A 23864-nucleotide genomic window follows, 5' to 3' on the forward strand; every position below is an offset into this window, starting at 1 on the left:
CTGCATGTCACTGCTGGTGCTTGCTGATGAGGACAGCACTAATCGTATGTGTATAGGCAAAAAGACTTGCGAAAACTGATCTGATGGTTCACATTCATGACACATGCCAATGAACCTATCCGATCTAAGACCATATGTGAATGTTAATCTGATTTGATGAAAACATCAGGTGTCACAAGGCAAAAATAAATAAATAAATAAATAAATAAAATAACTGATTAGAGCAAATACAACTTGGTAATGTCTGTAGCCTATGAAGCTACAGAGCTCACACTTTCATCATGACGCTAGGTTCAGTCAACCCTCTTCAAACCCAAACAGATACACAACTCCATTTAAAAAAAAATGTTGTTAAACCTCAACGAGGTTGTGAATGCATGAGTGAGTGTGTGACTAAGTTCCATCACATGTTTCACATGTAAAAACAGCATCACAAACTGAATAAGGAGAAAGCATTGTGGTGTACTCACAGAGCAAACTTGTGCCTCTGTTCCCTCACTTCCTGGATGTAGTGCAGAAGATCCTCAAAGAACAGCTTCATCATGTGCAGCTCCTTCTCAGCCCACCTGCAACACACACAATCATCACCACCACATCAGGCGTTTTAAACTGTGTAATGTATATGGGTGCCAGCAGATTGCCCCTGTGAATTTCTAGCATTAACAGTGAACAGGGGAGCGTAATGAGGTCATATTTTTATAACGTTTTTTTTCCCAAGTTTTGAGTGTGCCATCTTTCAATCAGGACCTCACTGTCCATCTGCTTGATTTGTTACAAAAAAGAAAACAAATTCTTTTGTTTTTAATTAATGATTGTTATCACAGATTTTAAGTTTGAGTTTAAATATGAGTTTAAATATGATCTTTTACAGTTCCAGTTTATTAAACTTCAGAAAGTGTTGTGAAACAACAGATTCGACACATTGTCCAACCAACTAAGTTAATGTTAATAGCTTGCTCTTTAGTTGTTCCTTTATTCGACATCACAGCAAATGAGAGATCGCTCTTACATAGTGATCCAGTGAGTATCGTAGCTGGAGCCAAACTGCTGGAAGGTCCCGAAAAGCTTTGGCAGCAAACGCAGAGACACCACCACAGACCTGAGACACAGAGAAATTAAGTTGGGGATATTTTGGTTGAAGAATACAAAACTGGCTGTGAACAGTATATTCTTAAAGTGCATAGAAAAGTTCACATAAATTAAAGGTCTAATCCATTTTCCATGAGATGGGCTCTTTAAAAAGTCAGAAAAAATGACAACAAACAGGCAGAATATGGCTCAAAGACCATTAACCAAGGCTTGGTTTATCATAGAAATAAATACCACAGGTACACAGTCTGTAAGATGATGAAATACAATTAATTCAGAATAGTCCTTAGCCTCACCGGTGATGTGCAAGGTTTTCCAGGCAGCCCTCAATGAAGCGCATGCGGATCTGTCGATCTGTGAACCAGCACACCAGCGAACACAGCAACTTCTCTGCCTCATTTATCAACCCCTCCGACAAGTGGATCTGGCCAACATGCAGAAATAAAGAGGGGATTTAACAAAACTACGTCCTAAAGCTACGATGAAAATCTGGGAATGAAAGACTTCCATTAACCAAATGCTTACACAGAAAGCACAAGTAACGGTCTGTTGTTATATTGCATTAACTCTCAAGTACGTTAGCATTTTAATCTCAATTAGGGTCTATAAAGAAAATGTTGTAGTCTCCAAGTTGTAGTTTTTCTTCATTACTCCATCACTCTATAACCCTTCATCCCTCCATTTCACAGCGTAAAGTACGTGAACACTCACGGCATCCTCATCCTGTACCAGGTCCCACAGGAGCGTGTTTCCTTTCTTGCACACGTTGTCCAGGTTAATGTCCGTCACTGCATGGCCGGAGTACTGATGTTTATGGACCGTGGGACCTGAGGATGATTTAAACATAATTATCAATAACACGCAGTAGTGTTTGGTGGTATGAGGTTAACACTGTATACTGCTGTACTGAAGAAGGTGGCTTTGTGTGTGACTAAATATGACTTCATATGGAAATGATAGTGTTCATGTTCCATGTCCATCCAGTAAACGGCCCAATGGGCATAGTCGAAACTACAGAGAAACAAGAATGTACCAACAAAAATAAAATGACTAAAACACTAATGTCCACAGCATTAACATTACAGCACTAACACTGCTAATGAGTGAGGGCAATCAACCCTCACTCTGCAAGCTACCCTGGTGCAATCAACCCTCACTCTGCAAGCTACCCTGTAGCAATTAAAACCCTGCTCTGTGTGCTACTGTTGGTTGATTAAATCCCCCTTTTCAAACTACCCTGGTTTTATTAAACCCCTCTCTATTCCTTTTGATGGGGTGTGTAAAACTTGCTCCTACAGCTACCCCGGTGCTATTAACCGTCACTCTGCAAGCTACCCCAGGGCTATTAAAACCCTGCTCTGAGTGCTACTGTTGGGTGATTAAAGCCCCTCTTCAAACTACTAACTTGATGGGGTGCATAAAACATGCTCCTACAGCTACCCCAGTGCAGTATAATACTTCTCCACAAGCTACTCAGTGAAATTAAACCCCTCTCCACAACCTACCCCTATGCAATTAAACCCTGATCTGTGTGCTACTGTTGGGCGATTAAATCCCTCTCTTCATTCTACCCTAAGGTGATTTACCCACCCTCTTCATCATCTTCAGCCATATTACACCACAGGCACAGTTTAAGGTGTGTTTATGATAAGTGTGTATATGGGTGTGTACCTTGCACCAGGTGTTCATGGTAGATGGAGGCGAGGTTGGGCAGGTGCTGCTGCAGGTGTGAGCTGAGCTCTGCATGAGAGTTAATCTGGACTAACTCCTCTTCACAGCCCGACTCCTCCCCGTCAAAATCCGCCATGTTCTTCTCTGACTTGGCACTGACCTGAGAACTGCTGCAGCTCACGTCATCCGCACTCAGCATGTCCTCCACCATGTGACTTCAGAGAGAGTGGCAAGGAGAAAGAGGAAAATGAGGCCTGTTGGATGGTTTAATTACTGTTTATGCATAATCACACATCCGTAGCCTGGAGCACAGTGCGCCAAACCTGCTGTAAGAGTTCAGAGCTTTATGTAACATCCTGCTCCTTTATTCATTCCACTTAGTGATACACCAAATACACAGACAAGAAAGTCATGTTCAGGGCATTTGCACTGAGCAATGTGAGGATCTGGAGCCCACCAGCACACACACTGTGAAACAAGGCGACCGAGTCATTTTGTTGTGGTTTACCAAAGTCATAACACAAGCCATTCTGGTTTTGTGTGGTTCTGTAGTTAGTGGAGCCCCACTGAACATCTCTAGCTGACCTAAAGAGGCCAGACACACACACACTTGCCTTACCCTTCATGATTATGATGATGGTGGTGGTGGTGGTGATGATGGTGGTGATGATGCTGGGGGTTGATGAAGCGTCTGCAGTTGAAAAGCTCGTTGCCCATGGCTTCTGACAGGAAGTCTGTTGACCTGGGCATGCAGGAAGGCTCCTGGGAAACCGGCGCTCCATGCGAGGACCCCATATCTGGACCTAAATGTGGGCAACAGGGTACATATGACACAGTATAAGGTGTAAAAAAGATTTAATGGCGTTTTAGTGTAACATATGATTTAAATTTAAAACTTCTCCTGCTCTTTGGTCATTTTATGGTAACAGTGATGTTGTACTAAAAATGAAAATAGTCATTTTCTTCAGCCAAAATCATTCACTGCCATTTTCCAACTACTTAATTTGTAAATTATATTTAGGGCTGGGCGATAATTCAATATCAATATACATCAATATTTAATGTTTCAATAACAGCGATATGATTTTTAAACACATTTTTAATATTTCAGTATACATTATATACAGCATCTGTCACTGACTGATGGTTATTACAGGGGGCTGTTGTTAATTAATTGCACTCAATTTTAAAGTATGTTTAAAAAATATATATTTATATTGACTAAGCCAAGAGGTTGTTATTTGATGGTGAGGTGTGCTGCTTTCAGTTCTTGGCAGTTTTTCTGTGACTTTATTTATTTACTTATTTTTTTATGTCAAATCTATATTTGACATATATATCTATCTATATATATATCTATATATCGACAAAAAAGGCAAAGAAAATGGAATAATAATAACAACCAATAATGTACTTTTTTACTTAAAGGAACACTAGGTAAGATTTGAGGTTTTTGTCCTTGGGGCTCCCCATAGTGTCATTTGTATTTACAGCACCTTACTGAATACAATGAGGAGAGGAGGTGGTTTCCTACCCTCCTACAAATGTATATAGTGCAGTTTCTGCAGTGCTGAGGCTGGAATAGCAACAACTAAGGCTTAATTGTCCTTGTGGAGCATCACAATGATTCTGAAGCTGTAAAAAAAATATCACAGTGTTCCTTTCATTTATACACTGTATGTTCTTTGTTATTAATAGTCTCACTATGGAGTAAAGCAGTGTTCTAGAAGAACTACCCAGCATACGAAGACATGATTTGTTAAAATAACAATAATATTGCTCACCTTGCTGTTGCTGCGGATCCTGGGATTGAGGAGGAATCGCAGTGGGGTCAATGCTTTCCCTTGAGGATCCTTCTAAACAAGCTGATGAAGAACAGGCATCTAAAATCCTCAAAGAGGAAGAAGAGGAGGTTACCAGAGCAGATGCCACTTCAGGGGAAAAGGGCAGGGATTTGGTTTTGGAAAGGCTAGGACCAGGTCCAGGACTGGGACCAGCACCAATAGAACCGGACAGGCCGGACATTCCAGGTCGTTCTGGAGGGCCTTGGACTTCTCCAAGGGGCTCTCCAGCTTTACGTTTACGGAGCTCTGACGTTAAAGCGTCTCTCGAATCCCTCGCTTCTTTACGAGGGCTACTCTCAGATGCTACCGTCGGCCTGTCTTCTTCTTCATCCTCGTCTTCGTCCTCGTCATCCTCGTCATCATCTTCCTCCTCCTCCTCCTCCTCCTCTTTTAAGGCTTCGCTGTCTGCCATGTCGTCCGAGTGCAGCTCGCTGCCGGGGCTGCCGGCTGACTGGCTCGCTCTGCTGGACTCTGCCTCATTGCTGGAGGCTTCGCTGCGTCCACTGCTGCTGCCCGGTCCGCTGCTTCCCTCCTCGCCACTGTTTGCCGTCTCATCAGAGCTGCCTTGCATTGACTCCTGAGCACAAGCGGCAGAGTCAGAAACAATCAGATTTAAATTTAGATACAGAGATGAGGAGCTTTAAAGGGTCATTTTTATCAGTACAGTGTATGTGCACTTTAATTTGAGGATCTGGAGCACAACAAACCACACAATGAGAAATAAGAACACCCTTCCTAAGCCTTCACAAATCAAAGAACATGGGATAAAGCTCTTCTGATCTTGTGCTGCATCTTAAGCAGAGTGTAGAGACTTTAAAACTATCCCACCACCTCAGAACAAAACAGACCAAATGAGTAAGAAAGTGAGAAAAAAAGAGAACAGGGTGAAAATGGCTAAAATCCAGAGCCTGAATGCTGATGTCTGGGAGCTGTTTTAATTCGCTCTCATTATTTCTAAGGCATTTGTTTAGACACCATTTCCCCACCATTCCCTTCATTTTAGATAAGGGTCAAGTAGTGGTCATTGAAAGACTACTAAATCTGCAAAATATAGTGTCTGGTTGAATCCCTTTTCATGAGGAGATTCTTGAACTAGACTTTTGTAAACTACACTGAATTTTGCAGTCAGTGTTACCTCAGTGTCTGAAAGCCTCTGCTGGCCTCGTTTCCCACTGCTCATTATTGGCTCGTCCATCTCCATGTCACTTCCTCTGCTGTGATGCGTGTCACTGTTATCACTGCTCTCCGGGCTCGCTGCTGGTGAACCTGGCAAAACCATTCAATCAATCAATCAATCAACCAATAATAAAAATGTAACGTTGTATGAATTAATCTTAGTATCAGTTGTAGCTGTAGGTTTTGCAGATTACTTTCTCTAAAATGCTAAACTTTCACATATTTAAGTACCACAAGAGAGGATAGCTTTAAACCTGGGTGAAATGAACAATGTCACTAGGCTCGTAACATTAACTTGAATATGCATATGGAATTGGACAACAACGACCATATCTACTCTATACAGTCTCCACATAATCATTGCATTTTCACACAGACCTCCGACCCCATCACATACCTTTCTTGTTGCCCATGGGCAAGTTGGTGTTGAGCAGGGAAGCGAAGGAGCTCTGTTTGGAGAGTTGGGCTTTGGCTGCCAGAGCATTGTTCCACAATGCCTTTATTAACATGGACGCCAGATACAGTGTCTGCACACACACACACACCACATTAGGCAGAACTTCATCGGCTTGAAACTGTCATAACAGCTGAGGGTATGTCAACTTCATTTTAAATAAGGAATATGTGTAAACACATCGGGTGTTTCATTAGAGCAGGGCAAATACCATCAATGACACTGTAAAACTGACCAATCAATATTCACAGTGTCAAACCCTAAGCAAGCTGCAATCATTTTAGTCAATCATAGCTTTTCTCACAGATATGATATTGCATGGTCAAACTTTAAAGGTTAATATTGATCTGGCCCAAGTGCTCCTTGCGTTTGTGTGTGTTTATGTTAAAACGTACCTGTTCTGTGTGTGCACTGGGATGCAGTCCGGACACCAGGTTGAGGACGTGTCTGAGAGGCACTGGGTCCAGGTTTTTAATGAGAGACGGGAACAGGTCGTGAATGTACCGGCTGCAGTGCTTCAGCTAAGGATAAACAGCACACAACAAACACAGTTTTACACACTCTGAGACAAAGATAACAAGTAGGGAGTTACAGCACAGTTGCTGCATAAATAGACAAGGCAGGTTTTTTGATATATACCACCTCCAAGCACAAGCCAGGTAATACACAACCCTTTATTATTATTTGCAATGAAGTTTCAAATAATCTAATTTGAATGTGTGCTTAAAAAAAAGAAAAAGCCTTAAAAATAAATGTTTTAATAAGATTTGGAGATCTGACAGACTACCATAGAGAAAAAGGGGGGTGATAAGCCACCACGAGTTTCAAATTCAAACAAATCTTACTTACGAAATGACAGATAATAGTTATCTATTTGTTAGAAGTGGTCCTAGTGTGTGTGTCTAACCTGAGCAGCAGCCCATATACAATCTACATGCTGCGTGCTCAGTCGTCCCTCTGCAGCCAGGAAGTTCAGGATCACTTGGCATTGCTTAATGATCTAAAAAAGAAAGAAAGAAAAATCCACAGTTAAAACTGATCTGAAATCCACTGCTTTATCATCTTCTGACTTATAAGTTTATGAATTCAAATATTTGGCGGGTCATTCATTCATTCATTCATTCATTATCTGTAACCGCTTATCCAATTCAGGGTCGCGGTGGGTCCAGAGCCTACCTGGAATCATTGGGCGCAAGGCGTGAATACACCCTGGAGGGGGCGCCAGTCCTTCACAGGGCAACACACACACACTCACACATTCACTCACACCTATGGACACTTTTGAGTCGCCAATCCACCTGCAACGTGTGTTTTTGGACTGTGGGAGGAAACCGGAGCTATTTGGCGGGTCAGAATAACAAAATAAATGTAGACAAACAGCACTTCACAAGCAGCTCCCAAGAGTCACATTTGTTCCAGTGGAAAGAGCAGAAATGTCCTTTAAGAAAGTCCTTATCCCCAAGTTGAAACCACTCCCAAGAAATATCAGTGTGTGTGGTATAATAGTTTTTACACTATAGACTATCCCTGAGATAAATATAAATCACATCACTATGGGTCTCATTACAGACAAAACTGTTAGAGAGGCTTTTATTTACAGACAATTGGGCCCGATTTTCTGGGCTTTCTTTTCTTTTCTCTACTGGCTTTCTTAATATACACAATGTTGACTTATAAGTTTATGAACTCAAAATTTCAATAGGATTTTAATCACTGACCTCAATGTGCAAATTTGGTCCAAATATGTGCTCCACAACGTTGTTGCTGATGAGCCAGTCCGCGAGTTCCTTTGCTATTGACCTGAAGGATCAGAGTCTGTGTTAATATTTTAGTCTTTTAAATCATCTCTAAATAATATTTATATTATTTTAATATCTCGTGTTGGGGGAGAGTTTAAAACATTGTGAACAAACACAAACTCAGCTAATAAAGACTGAATAGATGCTAAATAGAATTACTCAAGTTACTCAATCTGTCAGCTTTCATTAAGCACCCCTAAGATCTCCCTGTGCTTTTTTTTGAGTGTGTTCAGAAAATATACTTTAAGTTCACAAAAGTACTTACGTCTCCGTATCAGACACCAGAGACTCGTTATTGCAGACGTCATTAAAGGTGTGCAGCTGATTCTGATTAAAAAGGGATGAAGAAAGAAGCATCAGTACTTCTGTTGTATTATAAAACTTTCTCTCCCTTTCTGAACGCTAAGATAAAGGGCGTAAAATTTTAGTAATACATGTTTAGCAATTATTTAACAACTGACCTGGGGTGTAATTAAGTAATTAAAGAAATAAAGAAAAAAGTAGAGGAAGAAAACAGAGGAAGAAAAAAAGGAAGAAAGGAAAGGAAGGACGGAAGCACTATCACATACAAATTATACAAATACGCGTGTTTTTCTGACCGTGATCTGGCTGAGTCCGGCCAGTCTCATGGTGAGTGTGGGGGACATGAAATATTTGAAGGCAAGGTCCAGACTCTCTTTATCGAAGCACAGCGCGCTGTCCAGCGGCTCCTTCACTGTGCTCCACATCAGATCAGCCATGTTCCTCGCTGCACTCTGACGCAACTCCTGATCTGATAACTTACACAGATACCTACAGAGAGCGAGCGAGAACACAAGTATAATGACTTAATGCAATTTTCTAATCTAATAATAGTCTACATCATGAGCACACTTTCTTTAACAAGTTGTGAGTGCTTAAATTGAACCCAATAACAGAAGTTATCCCTAGGAAAAAACAAAACAAAACACTCCCATGTGCTATGACATCACCACCACCCCCAATCCCATGTACATATTTTGCAATAAGTAATTTTCCCCAAGTGTGAGTGCTATTTCAGGCTTGATTTATTACAGGATTAGATCCACCCCTGATCCCCACCCAGCCCCTACTGCTGATATCATCCCGTATTTAAAACATTGTTTAATAAATTATCTTTATTTTAAAAACAAAGACGATCTGCTGAAGAGGACCTCTAGAGCAAGAGCAGACCTGAGCAGGTTGTACTGTTCAAACTCTCGCTCTCTATCCAATATAAGCACAGTGCTGGTCTGCTTTTGCACGGCTGAGATACAGCTTTAATCCTGCTGTATGTCTCTCACTCTCTCTCTCTCTGTGCCACGTGACCAGCATCTCTCTGCGGCCGACCAGCCGTCTGGCTCCCTCAGGGTCATGTGAGGGAAATCACAGTGACTGTTGCCATGGTGACGGATGCTCTTCCTAGCAACCCATCAGAGAAGCAGCAGCAGAAACACTGTTTAAAGGGCCATACTGGTCCAGCAGATTTATCAACCTGGCACACACTTAAATACTTACTCATAGTGGGCATTTATGCATACAGTGCTAACTAAATTTTGGGTAAAACCTTTCCAGAAAAGGGTTTTTCTACATTTTATTACTAAGTAACCCATGGTAGTGTACAAAACACAAAAAAAACACAATATTACATTTTCTTCAAAGCTGCCTCCTTTTGTCTTTACCTCGTCCATATCTCAAGGAGCCTCTCCATTTTTCATATTTGATCTAATTTAAAACATCTGTTGCATTTTATATTCATCAAAAAACAGGAGGTACGAAGCAACAGAGATGCTCCAAAGGCATTTCAATTGAAATCCCTTTACATTTAACTGCCATTTTCATTTGTTTTTCTTCCTGTAAAACTGAGAATTGACGCTTTAAACTGACAACAACAATATACACTGTGACCAGGGCAGATGCTCAAAAATGCTAGTTTACACATAGGTAACAATGTCAGTATTTAAGCTTCCTCTTAGAAGCAACTTTCAAGCATTAAAGCACAAGCCTTCAGATCACTAGCTTTTGACAAAGCTATGAGTTGCAGGTGGAAAACACACAGGGACTGGGAAACATGTTAAAGATGCAAGACAAATACTTTGACATCACAATCCTAATCTATACTTATCTACTTATCAATACTTAGAATCCTTCAGTGCTTTATTGCTATAAAAAATTGATAAATTACAATAGAAACTTTTGCAAACAAATTAATTAATTAATTTTAAAAAATGTAATGTTTTTCCTTTTTTTGCTTGGCAATAATTAAAGTATTATCAGTTATTCTTTGACATAAGGTGCCTGTTTTGATCTAATAGCAGGCATTTTTCTCCCTAGTGTTTCCTAATTCCAAACTCTGACCATTTGAAACCACATTCAAAAAAATAAAATAAATCTGCACAGAGGTGGTGACCAACATTTCCCTGTGAAAGCACTCCATATTTCTCCAAAGTGTTGAACTGCTGACAGTGTGTTTTATTCACTTGCACAGAGCAGATAGAGGGAAGCAATATTTGCAAACTGCTTTGCAACATTAAAGGTGGGATCCTGGCAACAGACGCAGGATACGGGTAAATGTCTTACCTGATGACATGGGTGCGGAAAGGGATGATATGCTGCATCACAGCCGGAATGTGCAACCATATCCTGATCTGTAACAAACAAACAAATAACCACTGTCTGAATAACAGGAGATTAAATCCCATTCAGACTTTTTGTATTAATCCAGATTACAGAACTATGACAAAGAAATTACTGGAAAAGCATTAAAGACAATTTAAACAGAGAATTATTATTCTGACAGTTTTACATTTTACAACACGTTACTTTTGGAATACATTTTATTACGTTTATTTTAAGCTTTGTGTAGATCTGAAGAATGATGACCTTCAGTAAAATGTTACTGCCATATTTTGGGAATTATTGATCACTTGTTGTCATATTCTCGTGTTCTGGTGTTGTATGAATGGGTGAGTTACTCACGTTGGAGACAATGGTGATGAAGGCGTGTGCGATGGGGAAGGGCAGGGTTTCTGGTGTTCCTGACTCAAAGCAATCCTTCATCAGAGAGAGGCCATGTTTACCACAGAATAAACACACATACCGCAGCAAGTGTAGAGGCACCTCAACGTCCTAGAACACACACATACACAGAATAATTAAGCACTGAAGGAAAAACATCAGCTGAATATGCTAATAACATACAGATAGCCACCATCTGCATAAAAATTCCAGGCTATTCACACTGATTCACTGTTAGCCACGGGATGGGTTGAGTATGAATACATCGTTAACCGTCCCAGGCTCTTGTTTTCAAATATTGGGGATTTATTTATTATTTAGTTCTTCAGGTTTTGTTTTACAAAAACAAAACATTTACAAACTGTTAACGTGCACGTTGCTTTTTACATAAAAAAAATAAAATACAGCAGACGGCAGGTTATTTCGGTGTGCTCAGCAATGCGGCAGTGATTGTAGGCTTGTTATGAAAATTATAATTAAATTCAACTTTACTTTTTCATTAAACCGAAGTGCGGAGGCGTTTGGATGCACTGAGCCCAGATCATTTAAAGGGAGCTGAACATCACTGTAAATATTAAAAATGCCTCAGTGACTCCAAAGGGAAAACATCCGTGCTGGGGCGGGACGCACAGAGCAGCAGCGCTGGGGAAGCTACTTTGACATAGAAAGGTTTTAAGTGACAGGCAACAGTCACCCTCTTACAAAAGCAGTTGAGTATACAACACAAAAAGTAGCTAATCACACCGAAGCTAATTTCCTTGGCAAAATAAGCTGTGTTTGTTTTACTCTTAAAGCAAGTTAGAAGCGCCTTGTTTAAAGTAATGTTTAAAACAAAGTAACAAAGCTTTTAAAGAAAAACCCCTATGACGTCTGGTTCCTGGCACCAACACTGAACAATTCTCACTCTCACAACAGAGTTTCAGGTGAAATCACTCTAAATGACGTTCTTTTTTTGCCACAATGAAATTTTCCACAATTTTAAAGGCTAAATTGTGCAGAAAATAAAACCTGCCAAGGTCAGAAACAAAAACATGATTTTTGAGAAAAATGAGCAAGCTGTTTATCTAACACTCCAGAAGAACATGCAGCATAAGCACACTACCTCTCTCACACACACACACACACTTCTCAGCACATTCGTGATTACACCGATACATAAAAAGGAAACTGCATCATTAAAAATCAATGAGGATATGCCATTACATATTTTTAACATATTGGAGTACATCTAGAGGATATATCTGTGTGAAGGACAACTTTTGTCCTTCAGAGGGGAGAGGATGGCTATACTGGGATTCCTCCATAATTTAAAACCTGAACTATGAAATCTGATCAAATCCACAGACAGATACTGACTCCAGACCAGCAGAGGGAGAACGCAGGCCCTAAAATGGAAAGGGCTTGGAGCTGTTTGGGCCCAGAGCTTTGGGCAGCTCATACACCTTCCCTATAAAATATAAATAGGACCTGCATAATCTCCATTCAGTCACTGTGACAGAACTCTGTCCAAGTTTTAGTGTCCACGGCAGCTCCATGAAAAGGGCATTAGAGCAATAACACATTCAGTGACATGGTTAACAACGAATGAAATAATCTACATTAATTCTGTAATCATCAACTACGGAAATGATTTGATTTACATCGTTTTAAATCTTGGTTAATGATCTCTCCTCTGACACTCTGTCATTTGCTATCCCTGCTTCATAGACAAATATTAAAAAGATTACATTTGTTTTATGCCCCATTTTCTGGTGCAATGGCTGGTACACAAGCAGCTCAAACTGTCTGAGGGCTGTGGGAAAATACTTTTTAAAATGCTGGCACCTCAATAAGGCCATTAAACTGCTGTCATTTGTCTAAGATAAGATAAAAAAAAGTGCCCAGTGTTAGCGTTGTTGTGAGGAGCACAAGGGAGTCCAAATCAGACTCAGAGTACAAGGTAAATGGCTTTGTACATTATACACCCGCTTCTACTCTTGAAATGAACGACACAGTTACATAAATCATCATACTATCTTTATAATGAAGTAAACCAGGCGCCAATAACCACAAACAAATTTGCTGAGACACAGAGGGACAAACACCCTCCAGTGCGCAGATCAGAATCCATTCCAAACCTTCACCAGCACTTACGTTCATGTCACAGAAGGAGCCGAGGATGCTGCTCTCCTGAGCCGAGATATCCTGAGGAGAAAAGAGTATGAAAAATACAGAACATTTCAAAACTAAGTGCGCAGAGAAAAAAAAAATCAAACAAACATTTAAAAAGAGGAACGATAGCATAACTGTTTCTGAATTTATACATAATCATAAGCTATTGTAAAAAATGAATGTTCAAAATAGTGTACTGTACTGTGCATACTCTGTGTGTGTGTGTGTGTCTTCAGTGATCTCTGGTACAGAGCAGTGTGTGATTTACATTACATTCTTGCAATAACAACTTTGACTGAATTAATACATGTTTTTCCTCTTTATAGTGAGCAAGAGGGACATGAGGGACAACAGACAGGGACAGTGTGGTGGGTTCACTAGAGAGTGAGTGAGAGGGAGGGGAGACGGGGACAGTATGGTGGGTTCACTAGAGAGAGAGAGTGAGAGGGAGGGGAGACGGGGACAGTGTGGTGGGTTCACTACAGAAAGAGTGAGAGGGAGGGGAGACGGGGACAGTGTGGTGGGTTCACTAGAGAGAGAGAGTGAGAGGGAGGGGAGACAGGGACAGTGTGGTGAGTTCACTACAGAAAGAGTGAGAGGGAGGGGAGACAGGGACAGTGTGGTGGGTTTACTACAGAAAGAGTGAGAGGGAGGGGAGACAGGGACAGTGTGGTGGGTTCACTACAGAGAGAGTGAGAGGAGACAGGGACAGTGTGGTGGGTTCACTACAGAGAGTGAGAGGGAGGGGAGACGGGGACAGTGTGGTGGGTTCACTAGAGAGAGAGAGTGAGAGGGAGGGGAGACAGGGACAGTGTGGTGGGTTCACTACAAAAAGAGTGAGAGGGAGGGGAGACAGGGACAGTGTGGTGGGTTCACTACAGAAAGAGTGAGAGGGAGGGGAGACAGGGACAGTGTGGTGGGTTCACTACAGAGAGAGTGAGAGTGAGAGGAGACAGGGACAGTGTGGTGGGTTCACTACAGAGAGAGTGAGAGGGAGGGGAGACAGGGACAGTGTGGTGGGTTCACTACAGAGAGAGTGAGAGGGAGGGGAGACAGGGACAGTATGGTGGGTTCACTACAGAGAGAGTGAGAGGGAGGGGAGACGGGGACAGTATGGTGGGTTCACTACAGAGAGAGTGAGAGGGAGGGGAGACAGGGACAGTATGGTGGGTTCACTACAGAGAGAGTGAGAGGGAGGGGAGACAGGGACAGTATGGTGGGTTCACTACAGAGAGAGTGAGAGGGAGGGGAGACGGGGACAGTATGGTGGGTTCACTACAGAGAGTGAGAGGGAGGGGAGACGGGGACAGTGTGGTGGGTTCACTACAGAAAGAGTGAGAGGGAGGGGAGACAGGGACAGTATGGTGGGTTCACTACAGAGAGTGAGAGGGAGGGGAGACAGGGACAGTGTGGTGGGTTCACTACAGAGAGAGTGAGAGGGAGGGGAGACAGGGACAGCGTGGTCAGTTCACGAGAGAGAGAGAGAGAGAGAGAGAGAGAGAGAGAGAGAGAGAGAGAGAGAGAGGAGACAGGGACGGTGTGGTGGGTTCACTACAGAGAGAGTGAGAGGCAGGGGAGACACGGACAGCGTGGTCAGTTCACGAGAGAGAGAGAGAGAGAGGAGACAGGGACAGTGTGGTGGGTTCACTACAGAGAGAGTGAGAGGGAGGGGAGACAGCGTGGTCAGTTCACGAGAGAGAGAGAGAGAGAGAGAGAGAGAGAGAGAGGAGACAGGGACAGTGTGGTGGGTTCACTACAGAGAGTGAGGGTACTCCTGTGTCTGATTACCTCTATAGTGGGGTGTGTGTTGTGTTTATAGGCCGTGTAGAGGGGAAACTGGATCTGGAAGATTTTGGCAGCACACAGCAGTAGTTTCTCTCTGTCCTCTGTGCTCCAGGAGCTGAAGGGGTCCAGGCTGCTGTCGGACAGGCCCTCGTCCCCTGGCCCCTCACTCGCTCTAGGCTGCTCCTGAGGGCCTCCCTGGACCTGGCTCTGGTTTTTCTGAGGTTCCGCTGGGAGACCCTCCACCCCTCCATCCTCCTCCGCAGAGTCCCTCTCCACATTCAGCGGCTCATCCTCATTGGGGGATGGCTGAGGATGGGCGGAGCCCCATTCGCACCCTGCCCCCTCAGCTCCACTGTTGCCGTGGGAACTGCATAGACGGTCCCTTAGGCTGGTTACCTGGGCGATGACCAGGTTAATGAGGCCATAAACCAGTTGGTTGAAGACTTCAAGGTGCTTGTATTCTTTGAAGCAACACAGACACTGCCTGTAATCACACACAGAATAAAGAGATTCAGACCCTGTTATTAATCCCACACACCAAGAACAGCTGAAACACAAGCAGAAGTCAGTTTCATATTCATTTATTGATAAGAGTCTTTCAGAGGGTTGTTCAATAACCCACTTTACTCAAGAATCAGCTTACAATACCACACATATTCACACAGCAGTTTCTTCAGGAGTTTATCCTGTCATGATTCATTCGATATACGCTGCAGCTCTAACTTTTTAAAAGGAACACTAGGTAATATTCTTTATTTCGGCTCCTGGGCTCCCCCTACAGTTGCAGAGTGTAATTTACTACTACAGCACTGTCCTGAAATCAAGGGAGACTGGGTGTTTATTTATTTATTTTGTGGGGATGGGGGGGTTCCTACCCTCCTTCTGAAGTTACATAGTGCAGTCTCTGCAGTGCTGACCCTGGAGTAGCAATGACAGAGCCTCTGTTCTCCCTATTAAAGATCAATGAAGCATCACAGTGACTTTAAAGCTGAAACTAAGGTAAAAATACTAGTGTTGCTTTATATGCAACAAGAAGCACAATACTGTTGCTGTCTCACTAAAACGTCTCCTAAAAAGATCTCCAAAAAAGAAAAATTTTACAGAAAAAAAAGGTATTTTCTCTCTTATTCTTAACTTATAAATTCAAAAACATTCAGAAACCACTTAACTCAATTAAAAACCCACAACAGAACCCCAAGTGGGGGGTAGGAATCCCTGGTTTGACCTCAGGTGTTGCCTCAGATGCTTTCTAGGACTTGCAGACTCTGACATAAGTGGCCTCATTTTCTGGGTGGGTAAGACAGGCCCCTCCCCACCATCACTGCCTGCAGTTCTCTCTAGCATGGGTCTGATAATTAGGGAGCAACTTGTGCAGAAAGTTACTATAAACAAAAAGTACAATAAAAAGCATATTGTTGCAGCCATGTTTACAACGACCCAGAACAACCTTATCTGAACATTTAATAAAGTCCGGCTCATTACACGGTACAATCATCTCATGTCAAACAGACCAACAGAAAACGGTTCAAATTAGTTCGCAATACAAATCCTACAGAGTCATTCTTCTTAGTGATACCATCATATGGAGAAAGACCATATTCCTCGCGACCCAATACACAAAGTCAAAACCTTTCCCTTTCTCCTCAGAAGCGTGCGTGGAACGGGCGATGATGACTCAGCGTTTTTTGCCTGAGCGCGCTCAAATGCCACAGTGGGCAAAACCAAAGTAGGCCAAAGGTTACTTAACCTTCCACAGCCGACTATGTATGTGGCAGAGAATGTGTAATCGTATTGCATTACACCAGCGACAGCAGGGGCCAAATACCTGACTCCACAGAAGAGCATATGAAGAATTACACACACACATCTTTAATACTGGACATTCAATATATTATAGAGAGAATCCTGGCACAGATGTGATATTTCAGCAAACAGACAGACAAACATAACCTTCTGCATATTACTGAATGAATGAATGAATGAATGAATGAATGAATGTATAAATGGGTGACTGACCTCTGGGTCCATGTGCCGATGTAGCTGAAAACTCTTAAGGCATGCTCCTTCTTCAACTGCAGGCCATCCGAACTGTCTGCATCCGAGACTGCGGAGACCAGAGAGACAGAAATAGGTTATTAAACATTTACTATCTCATTGTACCGACATCCTTATAAACAGAAGCCCAAGTCTAACCACGTTGGACTATAATCCTAACTGTTACAGTTAGATTTTTCTGAGACCGGAAGTGCTGGCCTTGCTCTCTGCTCATCGACTCACTCACTCTATCCACACTTCATGGTCATGGTGTCAGCTAGCACTAGCATCGGTGTGTAAAACACACACACATACACACAAGCCATAACTTCATGACTACCAGCTGGTGTGTTAGTGTGTGTTGTGCTGGTACAACTGGATCAGACACAGCAGTGCTGCTGGAGTTTTTAAGCCCCTCAGTGTCACTTCTGGACGGAGAATCGTCCACCGACCAAAAACATCCAGCCGACAGCGTCCTGTGTCACCGATGAAGGACTAGAGGACGACCAACACACACTGAGCAGCGACAGATGAGCTACTGTCTCTGACTTCACATCTACAAGGTGGATCAACGAGGGAGGGGTGTCTCACAGAGTGGACACAGGGTTTAAAAACTCCAGCAGCACTGCTGTGTCTGATCCACTCGCACCAGCACAACACACACTAACACACCACCACCACTTCAGTGTCACTGCAGCGCTGAGAATGATCCACCACCTAATCATGTATATTAAATCAAACATATATGATCAACAAAGAGAGCGCTTGTAAACAGCAAACATTTTTACCAATGGCTTGTTTTTCTGTTCTATTTCAACTAGGACATTTCAGCAAGCATTCATAGCATTTTGTCCATTTAAAGGTTGTCAACAATTATGAAGATTTAAAACACTTAAAAATCATTTGATACATGACAGACTGTGAAATTGCCTTCACATATTTTTAAAGGGAAAAAGTGGTATTGGTGCATCCCTAATTGTGATGTTTTTGGGTGTTTTTTTTCCCCACTAACACCATATAACCATCTTTCGGCTGTCTATCAGCTGCCCCTTGGTGAAGGCCCATTAGCAGAGTGTGAATTTCCCCTCCATAAAACACCCCTAAGCTAGCCTCAGGCCAATCCAGCTGCATAACAACCACCACCCTTACCAAACACACACACACTTACACACAGTGGACACACACTCCAAAGACCTCCACACACTGTTCAGCTGAAAACGAAACCACTAAGGGACACATTTACATTTTCAGACACACACACACACACACACACAGTCCTGGGAGTTTAGGGACTTTTACAGACTTTAGGAAGAAACTTTACCTTTAAAGCATTCAATTAAATCCCTCTCCCACAAAAGAGGAAACTCTGAACTTTGTGACTTCCTGTACAGGTGTAGAAATAAAAACTCGCAATTCAACACAATCAATTTTGGGGGTATTTTAGCATTAATTAATACACTTTAATGGCAGGTATCACCAAATGTCGGACCTCTCGTTGGTGTTTTGGTGAATTAAGCCCATGACACCTCCAGAAGGCTCAACAGTGAAGTCTGGCATCCCAGACCCAGCCCTGTCCAAGCCAGCTTTACACTCCTACCTCACCCTTAACCATCAACAACCGTAAATCCACACTGGCCTCCCCGGTGACTAAAGCTGTACCTAGCCCTACTGGCACCGTTAATGCATGCTCAGTGCCATCAGTTCCATGTGAACTTTACATGCTATGTCACCAACAACCACAACAGCATCTCTACAGTGCATTTCCACAAGTAATCTTTGCTCTCCTTATCCACAACCACTGACTAGACCTTTCAGCTTTTTCTGATAACTCCTTCACAGCTGCCCTTGATGCCGAACTGCACAAGCAGGGATGTGGCCAATTTGGTTATAAATACTCTAACACCTATCTCCACAGTTCTTACACGTGCCTGTCACTTAAGTTCCTTCACCTCAGGCGCCAAGTCTGCATACTTCAGCTTCATAAATTCATAACTAAAGGAAATATTAGGAAATATTCAAGCATATACTTTTTAAAAGATTTGTGTGCATTGATGCCATATGCACAGCTATCTCACAGACAGGACAGAAAGTCTGATCATCCTGATGGTGTAGAGTATATAGGCGTGGTGTGTTTGTTCTTTTGTGTGCAAGAGACTAACGGTTCCTTAACTACAAACAAACAGAGAGCGAGAGAGATTGTTTTCAGTGCTGAGTACAGTGTGTGTGTGGGTGAGATTAAGCCCGATTCAGTTTGTGGCAGTGGTTTTCTGAGTAAACACACAAATATGACTACATAAACCACTAACGCACACACTGCACAGAGGGGTTTAGCAAGGACCTACAGCTTTACAAGACACTGTTAAGACCTGATTTAAACTTCTGACAAAATGCACATCAACAAATCTGCACCCAGGCGAAAAAAAAAAAAAAGTGGTTATGGGTAAGCGAAGCTTGAAGAACCCACAAAGTGCAAACCTCCAGAATCTCAAATACACATTGTGCAGATCTTTCAGTCCACGTCCAAACAACACTTGACCTGAACTAGCACTAAATCAGACTGAAAGTGTTTAAAGAGCAGAGGCGCAGCTCCAGGGTCCTGGGGTTGTGGGTTCGAGCCCTGTGTGAGAGTTGAGTCGTACTGAATGCTCTGCCACACTGCGGCACTGAAAAAAGCACTGTACTCTTGATACATAGTCCAGGACAATGTGTGGTTTTGTTGCATATGCCGAGTCCCCACATGAACTCAACACAAAGAAAAAGAAACTGTTCACCTCTGTGGCCTCCACAAACAAGAATAACTCATTCATCTTCACATACTGCGGAGACTCCACCTCGACCGAGGCCTGGGTTAAATCATAAAAAAAAGAAATAAAAATGCTCAGGCATTAGACTCAGTGACCTTTCTCACAGAGGAATTCCACTCCTAACACACATTCCCAATTATTTCAGCATTCCAGTGCAATCTGTCGAGATATGGTTAAGTGTTGTCAAAGCCACAGTTTGACACAGTTACGCAGCCAATCAGCCGAGACATGTTTAGTGTCTGATGACGGTTTCTACGGTTGGACATTTGAATAAATGGCTACTGTCCCTGACAAGTAATTACTGCTTATAACCCACCAATCACTACAGATCGTCAATAAATATTAAAATACATGACAACCACATTGCTGTGGATGCTGAAGGCTGTTACAGTTTCTGTTGACAGCCCCAGCCCAAAATGTATCCCATTTTTCCATGCCTAATACATAAGCCTTATTTAAATGGGATTTTATTTACACTGGATCCTAGAAAAAAATAAACTTTTTTCTGTGATGTTTATTTCCATCTGTATCAGTCAAGTTAATCGCAAAATTAATTAGCTGCTTTTTTTTCCCCCCAAGATACAAGTTCCCAAGATTTTACAGGTAGACGTCGCCTCATATTGGGGGAAAAAAATTACATCTATTTTGCCTAGGGATAGGGGTGCCTAGAGGGATCGGGCGAAGTGTTAAGGTGGCACGGCCCTTCAAACTTTTCCCAAAACAAACAAACAAAAAAAAATGCCTTCTGAATCACCAAACACACCCATGAAATTTCAGTCAGTTCACCTTTAAAAACTATGATAACCACTGTGCATCTTGGTTTAATGTAGTTAAATATTACAGCTGAAGCTCTGAAGCCCTAAAAATGATATTAGGCACAGCCTTAAAATTTTACACTTCCACCTTAAAATGTGAAGCAATTAAATTCTGGTGCCTGAGGATACGGAAATGTTTAAGGTGGAACTGGAAGGTCTGAAGAAAACGCTGTGAAACAAGAAGCTAAACTCACAGAAGAGATAAGCCCAGTTTATGCTTCTTTCCTCATGTAAACTATGCTCAGTCCCAAACAGCACCTTACTGTCTAATTAGTGCACTTTAAAGATTTGTAAAAGTTATAATACTCCACCACTACATAGTGCACCATGTAGTGTACAGGAAGATTTTTGAGATTCAGCCATAGTGTTGTGGCGCTGTAACTGTAGAGTCACGCAGACACTAAAGTACAAGGCGCAGGGCTCTTGCGTTGCCTACGACATAAGCTTTGTGTCGAGTCAACACAGAAGTATGAATCGGCCTTTGGGACTGGGATGAAGTAACTCAGCCTCTACTCTAATTATCCTCACTCAAGTGGATTTTCACCTGTATGGATGGCTTGTTGTGAATGGAGCTTGACCATAACATCATGTGACATAAACATCCATGTTCGTAGAAAAGACAACACAAGATTTCCCTGTAATGATTTTAATGCCCTCAGGATGCTTGGTTTCTTCACTGAGGAATGTTTCATTACAAGTGTCGTGATATCATACTCCACTCTCTAAACAGGGCCTTATTCATCCAATTTATGTACAATATTTTTTTTCTGTAGACTTTATTCAAGCTGTGTGAACAAATCTATGTTTCTGTCAGCAATGGGTGCAATTTCAAATAGCCTTGTTCATTCCATTCACCTTAGGAAGTACAGTGCATCCAGAAGTCACTGTAAAATGGACTGAATTTAGAGTGTAACTAAATAAATCAGGACACAAACTAAATAACTGCTCTTTCATAGCAGGCCCGTTAATTCAGCAAACAAGAAATATTTCACAGCTGTATATTTTTAAACTGCTCAAAAAAAAGCTCCTACTTTATCCAATATGGGACTATCTCCATGAACCTGAGATACTTTGTTATGCTTTTTCACTTTGCAGCAGTGAAAACAACAGCGTCGATGAAGACCCTGTTAACTGTTACTATGGCAACTAGGGAGTTGCAGGACTTTGGACGAAGACCACTGTGTCCTCAGGTTCATGGCAACAGCTGGTCAGCCTTGACCTCCAGGAGATTTCTTTTCTTTTTACACCTTCCCTCTCTCATTTGTCTATAAAGAGCTTCTGTAACAATGAGACGGGGCTCTGTGAGAGGATACTGTTTACAACACTACTGTATTCCACATAAGAAAAAATATGTAGAAATTCCCAAATCTCACAGTTCAACACAAAAAAGGGGAAAATAAAATATTAATTAATCCTTAATTCCCCTTGAGTATTTTCCCTCCTCAGTCCTATCCTGATTAATACGTAATAGGACGTAAACAGAAGGCTGCTTTTGGATTTAGACACAAACTCAACTATTTAAATATGATATTCTGCCATTTACATACACACACAACTAAACTTTTTAGTCTAGTTTGTGTGCTGTATGGTACCAGGTAGGTCAGATTTAAAAGGATCATTAGGGAAAAAACAAAATTTGTTGTCTGCCTATGTACATTGATGTTGAGTCCACCAGCACACACACTGTGAAACACAACCAATCCATTTCTGTGGCCTGCCCAGGTCAAAAAACACAGGATAAAATGAGCTGTTCTGATTTTGTGCTGCTTTTTGTAGGGAGCATAGAATTAAGACTTGCCACGTCTCCTTGTCCAAGTCTCTCCAATCACAGAGCTGGATCCGCATTTATGACTGTGCAAAGGTTGGGCAGTATGACAGTAATACCGTATATTGCGGTATTTAAAAATGTGGAAGGTATTACAAAATGAGAGCGGTATTTATGACATTTGTGTTGTATGCCCAATTTCTGTTCCATTGGAATAAGTACAAGGCCATGGAGTTCATGTATGTGCATTTAAGAGAGCCACAGGTAGGGGGCGCTCTGGGAGCCCCCCACAGTGTGAGTTTAGCTCTGTGTTTGAATTGTGAGAGAGGAATAAAGCTTAAAACAAACAAAATCCTCAGAAGATTGTTCATTCGAATGTGTGCCCACAGTTATGAGGCTTTATCCCTAAAAGTGTGTGTTTCACAAATCATCTGCAGGATGTGTTGTCCCAAGACATAAGAATAATAGTGCCACCAGGGAACAGGGTGCATTAAAAACCAATAATAAGCCAAGGACAGACCTCCTAACATCATCTCTCTGCAACGGAGCTGCTCTGGATTAAGCAATTTATGGCACAGTTTTAAAACTACGTGCAGGTGAACACTACCCCAATAAATACATTAAGCCCAGCTAATGACTTTGATGTCTGGCTCGCACATTAAAAGTCATATGAGTGCCCTATGTCAATTTTTTATGTACTTTGGTTCTATGGTGAATATGTCATTGTGAACTCAAACTAAACCAGGACTAAAACGCAACAACATTTCATTTTCTTTTTTGGTCCAGACCAAGGGAACTGAACTACAAGTTTGAATAAATCAATGACAGTACTAAGGAAAAATGGAGAAAGTGAAGTTTCATTAAGACCCCAAAACTGTGTTCACGTGTGGAAAAAAGACTAATATCCCCTTTTTAAATTTGACATACAGAGCAACAATAACTGAATAATTTGGGAGTTGTCAGAAGTTGCCAAACTATAAATAAGCAATTTTTTCTGTATTGTGAATTGTGAAATTCTCCTAAATAACATGAGGATAATACATTTTCACAAGACCCCTGCAATAGCTGACAGATACTTCAACACTGAAACTGAATGCAGAACTAAAGTACCAACTCCAGGCACCACACATTTTTGCAGACTACATCTGGAATAAGGAGAAAATGTAAATTATACTTTTCCACCAACCTCCTGTTTCAAATACACTGCACCCAGTGTTTTGCCACTTACAGCGTGTTCAGGATGGGGTTAGTGTCCCCACTGGCACATTACTGTGTGTCCCCCACACTCAAATGAACACAGAGCGATGTGCATTGTTTGATATTATCACTGCACACAGGGTGGGGAATGGTGAAGATGGCTGCACATATACAACAGATTTCAAGGTCAGAGGTTAAGCTGCATATGCACACATGGAGCTGCCACTCAAAAGGGTTGGGGGAGGTTAGAGAGGGGCATCTACAT

General features: G+C 42.0%; 1 protein-coding gene across 1 annotated transcript in view; it reads right to left on the minus strand.

The window, feature by feature from the left end:
* usp34 (ubiquitin specific peptidase 34) overlaps positions 1-23864 on the minus strand; it is a 57138-nt gene that overhangs the window by 29735 nt on the left and 3539 nt on the right. The window contains exons 2-20 of the mRNA XM_066660857.1: positions 17001-17088; positions 14988-15468; positions 13182-13232; positions 11010-11159; positions 10611-10678; positions 8633-8825; positions 8299-8360; positions 7953-8034; positions 7142-7234; positions 6630-6755; positions 6178-6307; positions 5740-5870; positions 4545-5181; positions 3380-3563; positions 2761-2975; positions 1801-1916; positions 1386-1513; positions 1010-1099; positions 471-566 (exon numbers count right to left, since the gene is read on the minus strand). Of these exons, the coding sequence (XP_066516954.1) occupies positions 471-566; positions 1010-1099; positions 1386-1513; positions 1801-1916; positions 2761-2975; positions 3380-3563; positions 4545-5181; positions 5740-5870; positions 6178-6307; positions 6630-6755; positions 7142-7234; positions 7953-8034; positions 8299-8360; positions 8633-8825; positions 10611-10678; positions 11010-11159; positions 13182-13232; positions 14988-15468; positions 17001-17088 (3121 nt within the window). The remainder of the gene's footprint in view (positions 1-470; positions 567-1009; positions 1100-1385; positions 1514-1800; positions 1917-2760; positions 2976-3379; positions 3564-4544; positions 5182-5739; positions 5871-6177; positions 6308-6629; positions 6756-7141; positions 7235-7952; positions 8035-8298; positions 8361-8632; positions 8826-10610; positions 10679-11009; positions 11160-13181; positions 13233-14987; positions 15469-17000; positions 17089-23864) is intronic.

Source organism: Hoplias malabaricus, chromosome 2, assembly GCF_029633855.1.
Source record: "Hoplias malabaricus isolate fHopMal1 chromosome 2, fHopMal1.hap1, whole genome shotgun sequence".
Classification (NCBI taxonomy): domain Eukaryota; kingdom Metazoa; phylum Chordata; class Actinopteri; order Characiformes; family Erythrinidae; genus Hoplias; species Hoplias malabaricus.